The sequence below is a fragment of the Ovis canadensis genome, chromosome 5 (genome assembly GCF_042477335.2).
Source record: "Ovis canadensis isolate MfBH-ARS-UI-01 breed Bighorn chromosome 5, ARS-UI_OviCan_v2, whole genome shotgun sequence".
NCBI lineage: Eukaryota > Metazoa > Chordata > Mammalia > Artiodactyla > Bovidae > Ovis > Ovis canadensis.
In genome coordinates, this window is record NC_091249.1 from 65,999,502 (window position 1) to 66,016,659 (window position 17,158).

General features: G+C 51.2%; 1 protein-coding gene across 4 annotated transcripts; it reads right to left on the minus strand.

Annotated features, from left to right (window-relative positions):
* Positions 1-1,105: 1,105 nt before the first annotated feature.
* Positions 1,106-12,921, minus strand: SPRY4 (sprouty RTK signaling antagonist 4). 4 transcript variants are annotated; one of them, XM_069592291.1, is made up of 3 exons: positions 12,710-12,887; positions 3,511-3,571; positions 1,106-3,041 (listed from the first exon to the last, which is right to left on the minus strand). In XM_069592291.1, the coding sequence occupies exon 3, from the start codon at positions 2,992-2,994 to the stop codon at positions 2,095-2,097; it is 900 nt and encodes a 299-aa protein (XP_069448392.1). In that variant the 5' UTR covers positions 2,995-3,041; positions 3,511-3,571; positions 12,710-12,887; the 3' UTR covers positions 1,106-2,094. The 4 variants fall into 4 exon arrangements, with proteins under 4 accessions (XP_069448392.1, XP_069448391.1, XP_069448394.1 ...); XM_069592290.1 differs by lacking the exon at positions 3,511-3,571 and having other exon boundaries at positions 12,710-12,921; XM_069592293.1 differs by lacking the exons at positions 3,511-3,571; positions 12,710-12,887 and adding an exon at positions 9,669-9,721 and having other exon boundaries at positions 1,112-3,041.
* Positions 12,922-17,158: the final 4,237 nt, after the last annotated feature.

The following is a 17,158-nucleotide window of genomic DNA, read 5'->3' on the forward strand; positions in this document are numbered from 1 at the left end:
AACTTGCCACTGGGTCAAGTTTCCCGTGGAGACATTTGAGGGAGGGGCTTTGGGGAAAGTTCTGAGGCTTCTCCCAGAGTGGAAGTATGCCCTGTCTTTTTGGGGGTAACCTCTGCACACCTGTTCTGAGGAAAAACATCTCCAGTCCCTTCAGTACACATCTGATACATTCAATTAGGACAAGTGGTTGGCTGAATGTGTTTTTTCTATCATTCCCTCTGATTTGTGCAAGAACATCCATACATCCATGACAACTGTGGCAAGGGTAGCTACAGGAATCAGCCTTAGAAAACGCAGATGCAGTATTTCATATTCGCCTTTTACAAGCTAGCAAATGTTATATAAATAAAGCCTAAAATAATAAGACCATCCCCTTCTTTCCTCCAGTCAATAAATACCTACAGTTACAATTAACTTATTCTAAATCATAAGATGTTACTGTCAGTCTTCAAGAAGGGAAGGGAAAAAAAAAGTCCTTGAGAAGCATTGGGTGCATGACCATCACAGCTCCCTGCCTCCTTCAAGGAGGCTGTTCTGTTCCTACAGAACAAACTGAAGTGCTACAAAGGCTGTGCCTAGTACACTTCCAACACCGCCCCAGGGTAGCTCTTCTGACCCAAGCTACTTTCTCTCACGGCGGCGGGGAGGGGGAAAGGGAGGAGGCACAAAATACCACATGAAGCACAAACCCCACACAATTGCTGGGGAGTAAGGACCAGACACACTACAGCTTTTGCATGCAACAAGTACCTACCCATGGGACGAGCTGCGCTTTCTGAGTCCTTTAGCACCTTGAGAGAGTTGCTACGTCTTTGGGGGCTGCTGGGAGGGGCTCATGTGGCCATGCACAGAAGCAGGGCTCAATCCCAAGAAGTACCCCGGAGAATCTCCCCCCACCTGCATTCTTCCGACTCCCCCCGCCAGGGCCTCCTAACGCTAAAATAGACTCTTTTGTCACCATCTGACTATTTACATTAAAGATACAGACACTGTACACGAAAGGCTAGGACAGCGAGCAGCAGAATCAGGAGAGAAGAAGCCCACACCCAGCCGTCACTGCCAGCGCGAGGTGCTGCCTCTCTTCTCTGCTGTTAAAATCTTCTTCTTGGTGGGGAGGGGGGGATTGTGTTCCTTGAGGTTGCTCACCCCCCAGATTTTGAAATCAGCCCTTCCTGGGGGTGGCCCAAAAGGAAGCAAGTGTTTTATTATTATTTTTTTAAAACACCGTTAGTATCTGATATAAAAACGTGTAACGACTGGATCCAGAGACCACAGTCTCAGACTCATTGGCAAAATGCTATTTGGTCTCAAATTTGCTGCCCCAGTCTTCTCTACCCGTAGTGAAGTTTCTGGAAAGGATCTGGGTAGAGAGAACTGGGGGCACACAGCAGGCAGGTGAGTCTGTGACTCAGTAAGAGCCGAAGGACGGTATTATGAGTGGAACACCCCCGAGAGTTAGTGAGGAAGCTGGAAGGGAGAAAATGTACTGTGCAGTGGCTCCTAAATCCATCCATGGCTCCAGGCAGAGCAAGGAATGAGGGGCGGGGGCTCCCGAGTATATACAACAGGGATTGCCAGGGTCTACACCTTCCCCAAGATGGGGCAGACTGGGGTGGAGGCTGGGAGGAGAAGGTACAGACGGTAAGACTCCAAGTGTCTTCTTCCAAGTCCCCTGGCCATTCAGATTCCTCCCAGGCAGCCGGAGAGAATGCACAAGAGCAGGGAGAAAGCGAGGGAGGAGGAGGGCCAGGAAGGCATTCAAGCAGCTGCAACTTCCGGATATGTGTCCACATCTGTGTTCCATCTTCTGGAAAAGAAAAATCACCCCCAAACCACACCACACCCCTGCCACTGTCTGTTTCACACAAAGTTCCAGGATCCTGAACAAAACAACCCCAAAGTGCTTCTTCATCTTTTTGGGGAAGACAGGGGTGGGTGATGGTCCCTATTTCTTCAGCAGCTGGGGGTGGGGGGTGGGTGGAGTGGCAGGGTCAGCCTCAGGATGCTAAAACCTCTGGCTGTGCCGTGGTGCTCTTCTCAGGTGTCAGAAGGGAACCAGGGTTCCAGGCGGAGCGCTGGGCTTGACCCCGAGCGTCAGAAAGGCTTGTCAGGTCTGCTGGCCTTGGCGTCCCCAGCAGCTGCCTTGCAGATGACGCTGTTCGTGTGCTTGCAGCGGCACCCAGGGCGGCACAGGCGGTCGTAGCCGCGCTGGGCCAGCTTCACACAGCCAGTGGCGGGCAGGTAGCAGAGCAGACAGGGCAGCACCAGGGACAGGGCACCCATGAAGGACCAGCGGGCGCAGCAGTTTGAGCGGGAGCAGGAGCAGGGGTGGTCGGCGCAGGAGCCCTCATCGTCCTCGTTGGTGCAGTGGTAGAAGATGCCCTGCACCAGGCACATGCAGGTGCCATAGTTGACCAGCGTCTGCGCCGAGCACAGGCACTCCTGGTTGCAGACCCAGCAGGAGGGCAACGTCCGGGGGGACGCGCACTCCTTGCACTTACACTTCCCGCAGGCCTCGCACAGCAAGAAGTGCTTGTCCAGCTCTGGGGGGCCAGAGGGGCCCTTAAGGTCCAGCGGCTTGCAGTGGATGGCCTTGGGCTGGATGCGCACAGCCCTCGGGGAGGCCTGATCAGCCACGGGTGGGGGCGCCATGTGGTCTAAGAGGCGCTGGTCGGAGGACGTGCTGCTGCTGCTGCTCACAGAGCTGGGGCGCCCGCTGAAGGAGATCCAGTGGTGGGTGATGTCCTGGTCACAGCGGGCTGGGGTTGGGGCCAGCTCTGGGGCTCCACCCCGGGTCCGCTTGGGGCCAGAGGGGGGTGCCAGGCCAGGGTTGTCGATGTAGTCGTTCTCCACGTGGCTGGTCTTCATCTGGTCGATGGGAAGGATGGTGAGAGGGTGCTGGAGCCGGCTGTGGGCCGTACGGCTGTCCAGGAGGGGCTGGACCATGACTGAGCTGGGAGTCAAGGGGACGCTCTGTGGGATCGGGGGCTCCATGGGGCCGGAGGTCCAGGGATGTGCAGAGTAACAGGCTTCTAGGGGCCCTGGGTAGGGGGGAGGAAGAGAATGGATTCCAGGCATCAATAGGTGGCCTGTTAACACCCCCATCCACCATTAGGTCCTTGGGAGCCCAAATGAAATAGGATTCCTTTGGTGGACTACCCAGCATTAAGGCTTAGATGATTACTATTAACACTAATGACAATTTTAAGTGGTAGAAATAACTTATTTAGCACTTACAAGGACTCTTCTAAGCATCATATTATGATGTTATCAACTTTTCAAAATAACCCTAGAATGTAACTACCATTACCCCTTTTCTAGTTATAGGAAACTAATGTTCAAAGTAGCTTGTCCAAAGTCACACAAAACCATCAGTAGCAGAACTAGGGCTCAAACTTGGGCCATCCAGGTTCATTCTTATAATCCCCATGAAACATGCTTCTGATTTATGACAGAGCTTAGCAGTTATAAACACAGGCTCTGTAATTAGATTGAAGTTCAAGTTCTCACCTTTGCCTAGCAGTGTTGCTGTGAATGAGGTTCTTTAACTTCTGTGCCTTAGTACTGTCACCTGTAAAATGGGTTCTTGTGAGAACTAAATGAAAAAATGCATATCCAGGACCTAGCATTTTACCTGACACACAGCACGTACTCTAATTTACCACCATTCCAGAGAGCAACCATTTAGATTTCCTGAGCACTAATAAGCACGACTAATGAGTACCAAGTGTTATGCTGAATGTGAGGATGTAGTGACTACAACAGTCAGTCCCTGTGTGCTCCCGTGGAGTTTTTATCAGCTAGATAAACAAAAGCCTTTATTTCAGATAGTCACAAGAGAAGGAGGAGCTGTATCTGATGCCTACACAATCAGGATATTTACTTACTACTACTACTTCTAAGGGCAACAACCTCCAGTGGCTAATAGCCCCTGGGCAGATGCCCACTGACAACTTGAATGGGAAATCCTCTCCGAGGGGCACTCACTTCACCCATTTCCAAATACTGAGCTGAACATTCAGCCTAAATGCTGTTTACTAGAATAGCTAAGCCAAGCCTGGATCAGTTTCTAATTTCACCGAGAGAGTGCAATTTTAAGTTGGAAACTGGCCAGAGATTCAACTGCAGTGCCTGACACGGAACCCCAGGAAGTCACTTAAATCAAAGAGCGGAAGCGGCTTGGTTCAAATTTAGAAAGTGCACATTGTTTTCTATTAGAAGTGCCATTTCCTCGCCTGCTGACCTTTACATTCGGAATTCGGCTGGAGATCAATTTAAAGAAGTAGCAGCAGAGGCCAAGACCTCTGCCCAATTTGGAATCCCAGAGAAAGATTAGACTCTGGGAAGATTCCACTGGGCTTGTGGCTGGGGGATAGAACAGACAGCCAGGGTGAAGATAGATCATAACCACCTTTAAAAAAGGAAAAAAACCACATTGGATTAATGTGCTATGGGGTAGGGCTTCAGTAAATGCTTTTTCAAGATGCCAATGATGCTCTAATTTGGAGAGCTGACACTGAACCTCTGCTATTGGTTCATCTTGCCTCAAAGGTGATACCTTGGGAACTCCCTGGCAGTTTAGTGGTTAAGACTCCAAGCTTCCACTGCCGGGGGTGGGGATTCGATCCCTGGTTGGGGAAATAAGATCCCACATGCAGTGACAAAAAATGAGAAAAATCCTTCAACTGAATAAAAATGAAAATACAACACATCAACTTAAAAACAATTAAAAAAAAAAAAGTGATACCTAAGAAGAGGATGTGGATAGGTTTCCACTTCCAGTTCTAACCTCACATCCCTTCAGACTTGGGCCCCAGCTAGTCACCCTAGTATTCCAATTACAGGAGAAGGATACCTGGCTCTGCGCGACACATCCATACTTATCGATGTCTATAATAAAGAATGAAGAGAGAGAGAGAGAGAAAAGCCATTCAGGACAACTCTGCATTATACTTCCTCTGCTTGGAAACAATGGTTTGATTAGAAATGGTTCCGTTGTTGGGGACGGACTTCTTAGATGCTTTCCAGCCTAACTGAAATAAAGAGCTCGGTCTAGGTGCAAAGTTCATGAAGTGAATGAAAGGGAGCTTATCCCCAGGGTTCTCATCTGCAGAAAAAAGCCCTAAGTCTTTTCTACAAGGTTCATTGCTCAGTCAACTGATATTTCCCCTTCACAAAGGCCATGAACTATTGGCTTTGGTCCCACAGCCCTATCCACTTAAGAGATGCTGGTGTTTCTGTGCAGAGTTTTTCCCATTTCAGAGAATGTGTGCCTGGGGATAGCCTCTCTCCTGCCTCGTGTTCCCTCCACATGTCAGGAAAGCATCATCTTCAATGAGGAGACTTTCCTATGGCAGAGTTTGACTTCAGTGTCAGGCAGGTCTGCCACCAAGAAGCCGTTCTTTGCTGAGACAGCCTCCTTTAGGGGTCCTGGGTTTGGGGCTGGATAAGAGATGTCAGTTGAGCATTTTGGGAGAGGAATTTTTTCCAAGGCTCAAGCTGGTCATTGGGCAGAACTTCAGGAATGCTAAAGTGGGCTCACTTTGTTCTTTGCAGGGATTCCAAAGCCTTGCTTCTGGAATAAATGGGTTTGGGGTCAAAAGAAGAAGAGTTAGGAGCCCTGGGTTCCAGCTCTGCCTGGAGGAAAAGGTGTGACTCGGCAAAAGAATGGAAAATGCTGACAGAGGCTCAGGAGTCGACTCTCTGGCGCCAGCCAAGAGGTGCCTCCGCCAGAACCCCCACCCCGGACAAAGACAACGTGATTCCCCTATGCCAGAAGCTCAGGTCACAAAGCTCAGGGTCCTGCCAACAAAATGTCAGTGGCAGTTTGAAGGCTGTATTGCCCCATGTAGTTGAGCTTTCATCTCTTAGGACCAGGGCTGGGACTTGCCATGCTGTGGGTACTCCCTCCCCTAAACCGATCACCCACTCTCCTTCCTCCGATCCTATTCCTGAGATTCTTTAAACAATGAGCACACTTTCTATGGGTGAATCAAAGGCATGGGCAATGCTCAGGGATTTTAACAGGCTATGGACTCACAAGGCAGATTCTTGGAAAAGTCCCACCAGGAAGCCAGGGTGGGGACAGTAGCTGCTGGTGACGGGATATTGACATTACCCCACTCCCATTACCCTCCAGAGGCAGCTGTCAACATCTGGGTCTGCACTTAGGGCCAGACAAGGGGTGGGAGCTGGGTCCCTGGTAACTCAGCTCTCTCGGGGTAAGCCACACCCTGGATGGCTCCAGCCGGCATATTCTAAAATGCATCTTCCCCATCATAACACTGATGCAGGATTCCTTCTGGCTACAGCCCAGCAAAAGCCAGCAGCTGGCTCAGACCTATAGGTCTCCAATCTTCTCAGGCTTTATCTCCTAGTTAGCTGGGACCACCTGTCCACAGGACGGTTGAATTCATTTGACTCACGTGAAAAAAAAAAAAAACAACTTGCTGATAGCCTGATGGATAATACTTCAGCACAGCAAAGTGAAGTTTCAAACCCCCACCTCCCCATTCCTAGGTTTCAAAGATCGATCTCTACTCACTGGGACCCACCTACCCTCCAGTCTACCCAATACTGCTGAACTTAAGTATAGTTTAATATGTACTCTGTTTCCCCTGCTAGGAAGGAGGAGATTTGTAATATAACTAGGAGAGAGGAGGCTTTTGCTTCCTTTAGGTCATTTGGGAAACTGATGGCCCATTTGGAAGACTGTGAACAGAGAAACAAAGCCAGGATTCCACTTAGCCAGAGAAGCACTTCTGTGGAGTTGTAGGTGACAGCCTTATGGATTAGCACGAGGAAAGGAAACTTTTACCTCCACTCCAACTTTCTAATAATAATTAATAGTTAGGAAAACATCTAGTATTTATGAAACATTTCTTGGTGCCAGGATCTGTGCTAAATCCTCAGTGATGTTCTTAAATCCTCACCATCACTTTGGAGAGTAACACCTACTTTGCAGAGGAAGAAACAGAAGAACAGAGGGTCACAGAGCAGGCAAGTGGTCAGGGCAGGAGTTGAACCCAGTCATCCCTGTTGCCTGGACTTGCAATAACTTCTGGATATTCAGGGAAGGGTGTGAAAGCACCCTTCTCTCTTGTAGCTGAGAACTCTGCCAGTCTCCCGGGTCTGCCATTAGCCCTCGGGGAACCTCATCAGGCCATCTTCGGGCTGTTAACCCAACCAGCCTGGAAATGAAGCCAGACAGGGCTGGTGTCAGACTGGCCCCCAGTTAGGGGAATTTTTAGTGTGGAGAGTGGGGGCCAGGGCTTTGAAACCTATCACTAAAGGAAGCGTCAGTGCTTAAGACTTCTTTGCTTCCAACTCCGTTTTCTTTGCTGTCCCTTTTGTCCTCCACACACCCCCATTTTACTAAGTGTTTTCATTTTTAGGTTTCTTAAGGTTGAATGGGTCTCACTTGTAGGATCTCACCATAAAGCAGCCCCTAAAAGGGAAGCCTAGAGTGGGTGGGAATCCCCTCTCCTCCCACCTGTAAAGCTGAACTTCAGGGTCCCCAGGGCACATTCATGGATGTGGCTTCCTGGTCCAGGTCTGTGAGGAAGAGAAAGAGCTAGGGTAAGAGGAAGGCAGAAGAAAGAATACCCAGTCAGTGGATATTAAAAAGCCTAGAGCACAACGCCCTGTATTTGTCTATGATACCTGCGGGGAGGGGCTGAGCATCAAGGTGACACACAGCTCAGTGCAGGCTGGCAGCAAAGAATCAAGACCCATGTTAACTGTCAGGTCCAGCCATCTACTACTTCTCCTGGACTTAACCCAGGGAGAGGAGTTGAGAAATATTAGGAAAATCTGACAGCTGTATTTTGAAAACTACAGGTCAGCTAATGCCAAACTGACAAGAAGCTCTGAATGAAGGGGCACTTTTTGTACTGCCTCATTCAGTCCTAGCAGGTGCTTTCAGGGAAGGTTGTTTAACCCTTTAACAGCTCAGAGAAAAAGGTCTCTAAGCAATGCAGGAAACACGGGTTCTATCCCTGGGTTAGGAAGATCCTCTGGCGAAGGGAATGGCAACCTACTCCAGTATTCTTACCTGGGAAATCCCATGGACAGAGGAGCCTGGCAGGATGCAGTCAGTCCATGGCACTGCAAAGACTGGAAGCCACTGAGCAACTTAACAATAGGCTGTGTGAAAGCCTGGGGCTACATCTGCCACTATCTCTTGGGTTCTCTGGGACAACGTCTCAGTTCATTAAGCTCCAATTATTGCTTCAGAACGACTTTAAAGGGGAGGAAGGGGGGAACTTCCCTGGTAACCCAGTGGTTAAGACTCCATGTCCTCAATGCAGAGTGCAAGAGTTCAGTCCCTGGTCAGGGAACTACAATTCACTAAGGATCCTTAAGATCCCACATGACACATTTTAAAAAAATAAAGGGGATGAGGAGGACAAGGGAAGCCAGAGCTTGTGTTCCCTGTACCCTACACAGAGAGAGATCATCTTGGCTGAGAATAAAGCATTTAGACAGCTAGATTTGTCTGAGAATCCTTGCCCCCGCTCCACCCCACCCCATTCCAGCACCACTAGGAGCTGACCTCTGGCCATAACCTGTCAGAGATCATAAAAAGAAAACAGCTGCTTATCCTCACTTCGTCTCATCCTCAGTTATCAGTTCCCAGACTTCTTTTTTCACAACCAGTCAGCTGTGCTCCAGAGCCCCTGTGCAAGGCTGAGTTGGAGAGGTCTTGCTGTACTTTTTGGTTCTGGACTATTCTAACCAGCTACACATTTTGGCTTTGATGTATTCCCCTCATAATTGTTGTCTGCTCGAATCCCAGGGACAGGGCAGCCTGGTGGGCTGCCATCTATGGGGTCGCACAGAGTCAGACATGACTGAAGCGACTTAACAGAAGTAGCAGCAGATCCCCTTAAAGAGGGATTAGAAGTCAAGAGTGAGAAAAGAATGGAGCTAGAAGAAGCCTGTTAAATACTGGTAGTTTCGGAACCCCTGGCCTGCGTCAGAGTTTGGGGGTGGGGGACCAGGAACCTAAACCCCAGGGAGGGACCTCCCCCGACATTGGCACAAAGATCATTTTATTGGTCTCACCACCCTCCACTATGAACTGGAGTTACAATAATAGGTTTTAGCTTACTCCTGGGATGGGGCAGGAAGTGACTCTCCCTCCCCCCAGCCAGAAAAAGACAAGGGAAACCACTTTTCTGCGAATGGCCACCTGCCCCAGAAGGGCCCCTTCCCGCCTCCACGAGACCAGCACATCTGTGCTCCCTCCCTGGTGCCCTTGCTTCCTCCACTGACTGTCCTTGGAAAGAACAATCATGATCACAGCTGAACGGCGCAGCCTCTTAAACCCAGCCACATGTCCCGGATACATCCCCAGCCTTGTCAGCTGTCTGGATCTGCAGGGTGGCCCCAGGGCCCCTTGAGAGCTCTGCATCCTCCACCCTGTACATCAAGAAGTACCCCACGTCTCCTGTGGAGGAAGGGTCTTCCTTACAACCAGGCCTGCCTAACAGGCACCCCTAGTAACAAGGGCACAGCCCCAGCCCTGCACACTTGGCTAGCTGCTCAGCTGGCCCTGGCCCCTGGGTGGGGGCGGGGGTTGTTCTCCCCACTCCGCAGATGGGGAGACTAAGGCCCAAGTTTAGCATATTTCCTAACCTCTCATCCGCTCTGACCCAGTTCCCTACCTTGGTCTAGAAGAGGTAATACAGTCTTCTGTTATGTTGCCCTTCATCACCTTCTTCCTCTGGCTCTTTTGAAAGAGTAAAAATATATTCCAGTGAGTCATTGCTTTTTGTCCAGTAGCTCTAGGTTGGCCATGCGAGGGGAGCTTCTCCACTCTTGCCCTTCCCCTTCCTTAAAAACACAAGTCGTATCGATATCCCAAATCCAACATTTTCAATTCTGTCCCTAGATCCAGAGGTTTTCCTCACAAGGAAACTTCTGCCTCAGCTGGAGCTAGATGATAGACAACTCTGGATGCAGAACCAAACTGAATCCCATAGTTTTTACACTGAACTCCTTCTCTGAAGAGAAGGGGCTCCTTTCTAAGCACCCTGGTACCATTACCTGGGCCCTCTCCAAGAGGACAACCTGGGAAAAGAAAAAGGCTTGTGGGGGGCCCAAAAACTGGTGCTGGAAGATGCGACATGAAGGGACCAACAGCGTCAGAAATCAGAAGAGAATTCCACACATGCGATCCCAAGCATTAAGCTCCAGAGCAGTACATCTCAGGGGTCATTTCTGGAAGTGTTAATGGGTGTTTTTTCCTCCCTTAATTTTAAAATCACTGACTTTCAAGTTTTGCACTGAAAGGCTGCCTTCATTTGTTATTCAAGTCAGAGGCACTGTCACGTTTACCATCTCTCCACCTATTCTGGAAGGATAAAAGCAAAAATGACATCTGCAAGCTCCAAATGTCTTCAGCCTCTGCCCTGCTTTAACTAGGAATCATTCTGTTCCATGTGGTCAGTCTCCTCCCACAAAGCCCCTTGGAAGCTCTAAGGAGATGTTGCCATTTCAGAGGGTACTGGTAGAAAAGGTGGTGGGAATGAGCAGGAGAGCACTTATTCTCCACAGAACAGAGAGTAAGAATCTAAAAAGGAAGATAACCAAGAGATGTCTTCCTCACTGAGCATTTGTCCATCAAGGAAATTTTATAAATCTGCCATCGAAATGCCTACCTTGTACTAGCCGTGCAGCTCAGTTGGTCAGGATGTGCACTGTTCATATTAGAATTCATCTAGAGCCTTCTGGCAAGTGAGGACCCTCCCAAGGGCTAGGAAAGAGGCAGTTTGATTTTATACTGGACATGTCTACAATTTCTTTCCCACCCTTCTGCTTTAAGAGAGAGAGGGAGACAGAGGAAGGGGGCGGGGGTAGAGGGAGGGAGGCAGAGGTGGAAGGGTGTCAGTGGCTGCCCCCCCTTTCCTAGTCTGCCCCATACCCACTTAGTTTTTCACTAAGGGGAAAAACTGAAATTTTCAGATGTTTATGCCCCATTTGTGTTAAGATCCAGGGAACTCTAAACATTGTGAAATCACCAGTGCAATATTGGGTAGGGCCTCAGGCCAGACCGAGCTTAATAAGACATTGATAAACCCACATTTCCTAAATGCTCTGGGTCTTCACCTCCCAGCTTTGTAGCCCTGAGAGGCTCAGAGGCACTGGAGAGCCTCCTCAGTCAGCAAACCAGACTGACAGGCACTTTCTCTTACCCAACCCCCAAAGTGGAGAGAATCATGCCACTGGTTTGGAAGCAGGAAGAGGGGGTTCACACTGGGTCTGGGCACCCCTTTGAACACACACCCTTCCTTTCTTCACAAATCATCCTGGGGGGGAGAGGTGCTCTCCAAGCCCTAATGGGCCACAAGGCAGCCTTCTGTCCCCCTCATCCAGGCCTGGCAAAATGGATACCCATCCACCAGCTGGTGCATGAGGCAGCCAGCATCTCTCCCCTCTGCCCACCATCCAGCCCTCCAGCCCAGTTCTCTTCTTTCCTTCATCACTCAGCCCATCTAGCCATGCAACCATTTTCCACCTCTCTTACTTCCTCTACCCACAACCCCCAGCCCTCAATCAAAGAGAATTGAGAAACTGGCTTCTTGCACAAGAGCAGCTACTGTCTAAATGCTTTTTGATCGTCTGCAGGGAGGGGAAACTGGGCACAGCCCTGGCCCCAGTGATGGAGCCAAGCTCCAGCTGTCCTGGCTGGCCAAACCTGCCCTTTACCCCCCTTCATTGCCTCCCAAGCCTTGGCGATTCAGAATTTTCAGAACGTACCGTCTCTGTCCTTCTTTCTTCTCGGTGATGTCAAGCCTGGTACCACCAAGAAGGAAGGAGGGAAGGCAGGAGCCTTATCTCTCCTACGCACGCAACCTCTTCCTCCAGCTCCCACACGCCCGGCGTTATGTAAACGCACCTTCAGCCCCCACCACAGCCCCACCGCGGCCGGGGGCCTCGGGGCCTGGCACAATTCGGTGCCAGGGTATAGGGGGACACGAGGAGGCCGAGGATCCTCAGCCCCTGCAGAGGCCGGGGAAAGGAAAGCAACTGCAAAGCAGTTGCACAGCATAAAATGCGGCAGCAGAGCAAAGGTCAGACGGCGAGGAACCGCCTCACCAGAAAGAGCAGAAATGCCCAGTCCCGGGCCAGCCCTGCGCTGACCATCGAGGGGTAGGCAGAAGGAAAGAAAACCTAGTCCATCACGGCTCCGAAGGGTAAACTAAAACCTCCGTCGAGCATAGGCCGCTGCGGCGGGCTGGGGAGATCTACGGCACACTGGCACCGTGGGCAGAGAGCCCAGGGTGGGCGAGCCGCCCAGGGTGAAGGCGCCCGCCGGACCCAAGAGGTGGCTCCTCACGGAGCCCAAAGTCGCCTGTTCCAGCGCCCGAGGTGGGTAGTGGTAGGCGGAAAGGGGCCAGGCCAGAAGCAAACTCCCGGGACACGCACGGGGCTTCTGAGTGGTAGAGTGGGAGAGCCCGGCTTGGCAATGCCCGGGGGTCGGGAACGCCGGTACCAGGCTGTGAGCACCCCCGGCGCCTAACTGGCCCAGCCGAGGGCGTCAGGGAGCTGCGGCGTACCGCAGCTGCTCCAGGAGGCGCAGGGAGAGGGAAAGAACATTGAGGCGCGTATAGAAATAGCGCAGCATTTGCCCCAGCCCGAGGGGGAGTCGCGTTGCGACTCAGAGAAGGGTAGCTTCACATCCCGAAACCGGTTGAGGACTTACTTTGAGGAGCCGCAGAGTCACAAGCATTGCTCCACGTCTGTGTAAACCCCCGAACCCGAGCGGATAGGACGCCGCTGTCCTCGCAGACGCCTGCCGGAGGAACCGGCTAGGCTCCCTGCGCTCCGCAGCGCCAGCTCCGCGCTGTCAGCCTCTCTCACTGCCTCCGCGGCGATGTTGCAACCACTGCCTGGGAAAATGGCTTTTTTATGAATGGGAGGGAAGGGAGCTCCAGTGCGCACGCGCGCCGCTCGCGATTCTATGAATGGGTGGGCACAAGAGACCCCGCGCGCGCATGCGCCGCGTTCCTTTTTTATGAATGGGGGGCCGGAAAAGGACTTAACCCGTGATTGCTGGGGCTGGCTCTCGCTCCTCTAGGGGCCGTCGCTCTTTTACAAAGAGGGGTGGAGGTTGTTGTTGCCTTTTTTTTTTTTTTCCTTATGAATGGAGGGCGGCGGCGACTGCTGCAGCTGGTTCAGCTGCGCGGGCTGTACCCCCTCCCAGCCTGCGAGAGGAGGTAAAGGCCACCTTCAGGCCACTGCGGACCAGGGTTGGAACCGTCCGTGTTGCTGGGGGCGGGGTGGGGGGGACACGGCGACCTCAGGATCCTGGGCTAAGAGCTGGGTGGGGGAGGACACACCTAGATCCAGGGATTTCTGCCCGCCGCAAGCATTCAGAGGGCGGGGGAACGAAGGACTCCTGCTAGGGGCCTTCTGTTTCTCTAGAGTAGGGGCGTCGGGGGAGAAGGGTCTTGAAGCTCTTTATCAAAAATTTTAAGAAAATGTCAAAGGTCCATATCAAAGAAGGGCGGGGTGAGGGGTTACTGAGTGAATCTGGTTCCCTTCCTGAGGCTGAGTCTCCCTTGAATAAGTGCAGATCACCCCCCTCCCCCACTTCTTGGGTGTGGACAGGACTGGGCCGAGCCTCTTCCGGCCCTAGTACCCCCCGGAGTGGACTGGCTACTCAGTTAGAGACCTTGCTCTCGCCTGGCAGCGCCCCATTTCCTCCTGCCCCAGTGTAATGTACGCAGTGCTCCGGCGTCCGCCCGCCCTCTGCTGCCCCGGCTAGTGCTCCCCTCCACTCCCGCGCGTTTCTCAGCCCTCACGGGACTCAGGCCTGAGGAAGGCCACAGCCTTTGCTGCTGTAGGCGCCAGTCCTCAACCGCCCTGACTAGTGTCCCGCCGGAGAAGCGGGAGCGGTGCAGAATTGGCCAGGTGGATGGGTGGAGCCGTCTGCGCCAAGGATGCTGCTGGGGTGGCCGCGGGATTAGATAACAACAGGGCTCTTCAGCCGCAGAGGAAATGGAAATGGCCGGGATCTTTTCTTTACAGTTAATGATGGGGCGGGTGGGGCGAGGGGGGGAGGTGGGTAGAGCCTCAGCCCCGGCGGGTGAAAAGAAAAGCCCCCGCCATTAGGCCCGACTCCGGGAAGGCGGGGAACCCTCGCAGCAGGCCCAGCTCCGCCCAAGAACCGAGGAGGCTGTAGCCTCCGGGGAGTACGGGGTAGGGGGTGGCTTTGCTGCAGGGATGAGGCTGGGCTAGGGCCTGAATCCCCCCTGAAAGGTTTATCTTGGTGGTGTTTTCGCTTCACCGGGAGGTGGTGAGGCTGACTTTTTCTTCCTACGCCACCATAGGACTGCGCTTGGCAGTTGTCAATGGAGCAGATGGAAAGCTCCAGACCAGAGGTCTGGCCTTGGGCTGGAGCTGGGACCCAGGGGATCGGCAGAGGGAGAGACATTTTACAAACCCAGACCAGAGCCCAAGGTCACCGAGTCTAGGCTAAGATGGCTTCTCGCTAGTCAAATGCACTTGCGTAATGTGATTTACTTACTCATCTCCTGGGGGCAGAGCAGGCCCTCCACTATGAAAGCTTAGTTTTCCTTTGAGGACCAAGATCTTACTGAATGCCAAGAGAAAAACACTTTACTAGGATAAGAGAGTATTTTAAAGTCATTCAGTTCTTTTGTTTACAGGCATCCAAGCTCAATATCATTATTCCTATTCGTCAGATTTAGAAATTCAGGCCAAGGGTCCTGCTCCTGATAAATGAAAGATTTACTAAATTGTGGTGCTGATTCTCTAGACCTTTGCAGCTGGGATCTTTCTATCACCCAGTCTCCATATCACCAACCGTGTTGTTGTTCAGTCACTTAGTCAGTGTCCAACTCTGTGACCCTGTGGACCGCAGCATGCCTGTCTTCCCTGTCCTTCACTATCTCCTAGAGCTTGCTCAAACTCATGATCACAAACCTAAAAACCTGTTTTTTGCAAGTCATTTAAACATGTTAAACAAGGAAAGTTGAAGCAGTAATTTTCCAGCCGGTGGTTGCTCATGGCCTTGCTTAAACAATTAAAAGAATGAGAATAAAGAAATCCTTTCTGAACTCTACCAGAAAGTCAAGATGGGGGTGGGGGTGGGGGTGGGGGCGCGGAATTGTCCTGTGTTCTTTATTAGAGAAATTTGCCAAGAAACATGTTCCTTTCATTCCTGGTCTTTTTTCAGCTTTTCTAGAGGAGTGAGGAGACCCCAGCTATGGTGGGAAGGTGGGTCCATGAAGGGTACCAGTCCTGAACTGGGAGGAGCCTCTGATGCCTGAGCGGACTGTGACTCAGTGTCTGGGAGGGCACTGCGGACCATATTCCACTGTTCCTGGAAACCTAAAGAGCGGAGAGGTTTGGGGGTTACTTATGAGAAATCCATCCATTCATTCATTCAATCATATATTCTGTGCTGGGGCCTGCCCTGACTCTGGGCACTTGGTCGTGAGGGACAGACAGCCCTCCCTGCCCTGGTGAAGCTCACAATTTGGGGAGAAGGCAGACTATGCAATTTGAGTCTATGATAAGTGCTAGGAGGGAGATGTAGCAAGATCTGAGGGTATGTGGAGAGCCAGGAAGGACCTGATTTCAATTTGGCATGGTGGTGAGGGGGTCAGGTCTCTTTCTGATGAAGTGGTTATGAGTTGCGACTTGGAGACTGGGGAAGAGTCCTGAAGGAGGGTGAGGAGACAGGCAGAGGGAGCCCAGCGGTGAAAGAGAGGTGGATGGTTGCCTGGGGAAAGCCTCATTAAGTTGCCTACAGGAGGCCTCTGTGGCCACAGCTTGGCGAGCAGGGTTGAGATCAGCCTGGTGAGGAGTTAAGATAGTGTCCTCTTCAGGGTCTTAAGCAGGATCCCTACACACTCTAATTTGTGTTTTAATACTAGCTGGAGGAGAGGGGACAAAATGAAAGATGATGGGGGAATGCTAGGCATCTCTGCCTTCCTGGTTTGATGGCACCACCTTCATTCTTTAGATTGAGTGGCAGGTAGACCTGCACTGGATTTTTTTTTTCCCCTACTTCCTGGGACTTTGTTCATTCCAAAGCTGGCCTGTCTATCCCCCAGGTATAACTTTCCTGTTAGAGGTGGATCCTAACAGCCCTGCATTTCTACCTATGCAATTGTAGTCCTTTCACCCTAACACAGGTGTAAATGTCTTCACTCCTACCAGATCGTGTCCAGAGAGTCCAGTGGCTTCAGTTCTTTGCTTTGTCCTTTTTATTAAAATGGGAGCTGAATACAATGGGAGTGAGGAGAGGCAGGAATTCCCATTCAGTGCCACACATTTATGGGGAACCTACTGTATGCCATTGGGACTTCCCTGGTGGCTCAGACGGTAAAGCGTCTGTCTACAATGCGGGAGACCCAGGTTCGATCCCTGGGTCAGGAAGATCCCCTGGAGAAGGAAATGGCAATCCACTCCAGTACTATTGCCTGGAAAATCCCATGGACAGAGGAGGCTCGTAGGCTACAGTCCATGGGGTCACAAAGAGTCGGACACGACTGAGTGAGTTCACTTTCACTTTCACTTACTGTATGCCGTTCCTGTGCTCGACCTGTTTTCATATGTCATGGTGCTTCAAAAAAACCGTGCTCTGGGTCTTATCTTCTCTCTTTTCCAGATAAGAAGTCAGAGGCTCTGTTTTAATTATTTATTAATTCCACAAAACATTATTATAGACTTCTTGTGCATCAGGTGTTGGGTTTACAGTGAGGAAAGATTTAGATGCCATTTTTACCCACACAGAGCTTACTGTCAGTGGTGACACCATGGTGTCGTCCCTTATCTTCATCAGCAACCTCATTTATTTGTGTTTTCAGTTGACTTTTTTCAACCTTATATCAAATAGGAAGCCCCGGAACCAAGCCCCCAACACAAATAGATGACCTGCCCCCACCTATATAGAAACTCTGAAACTGCTATTATTTATATAGTCAGAAGGGGAGATAGATGTTAACAAATAATAATTTGTTTGTTTCAAAGGATGATTTAATTACAGTTAACATCAGTGATCTGAGAGTACAGAAAGCAAAGGAAGGCCCTGGGGGCGCTGGCGATGCTTTCCTGCATCTCGCATCTGCAGGAAGCCAACTCAGCCAGGCGAGGGGTGGCAGAAGTCCCAGGAGCAGGA

Excerpts from the sequence above, each read along its gene's own strand:
- SPRY4 (XM_069592290.1), bottom strand. The coding sequence starts at position 2,994 with ATGGAGCCCCCGATCCCACAGAGCGTCCCCTTGACTCCCAGCTCAGTC.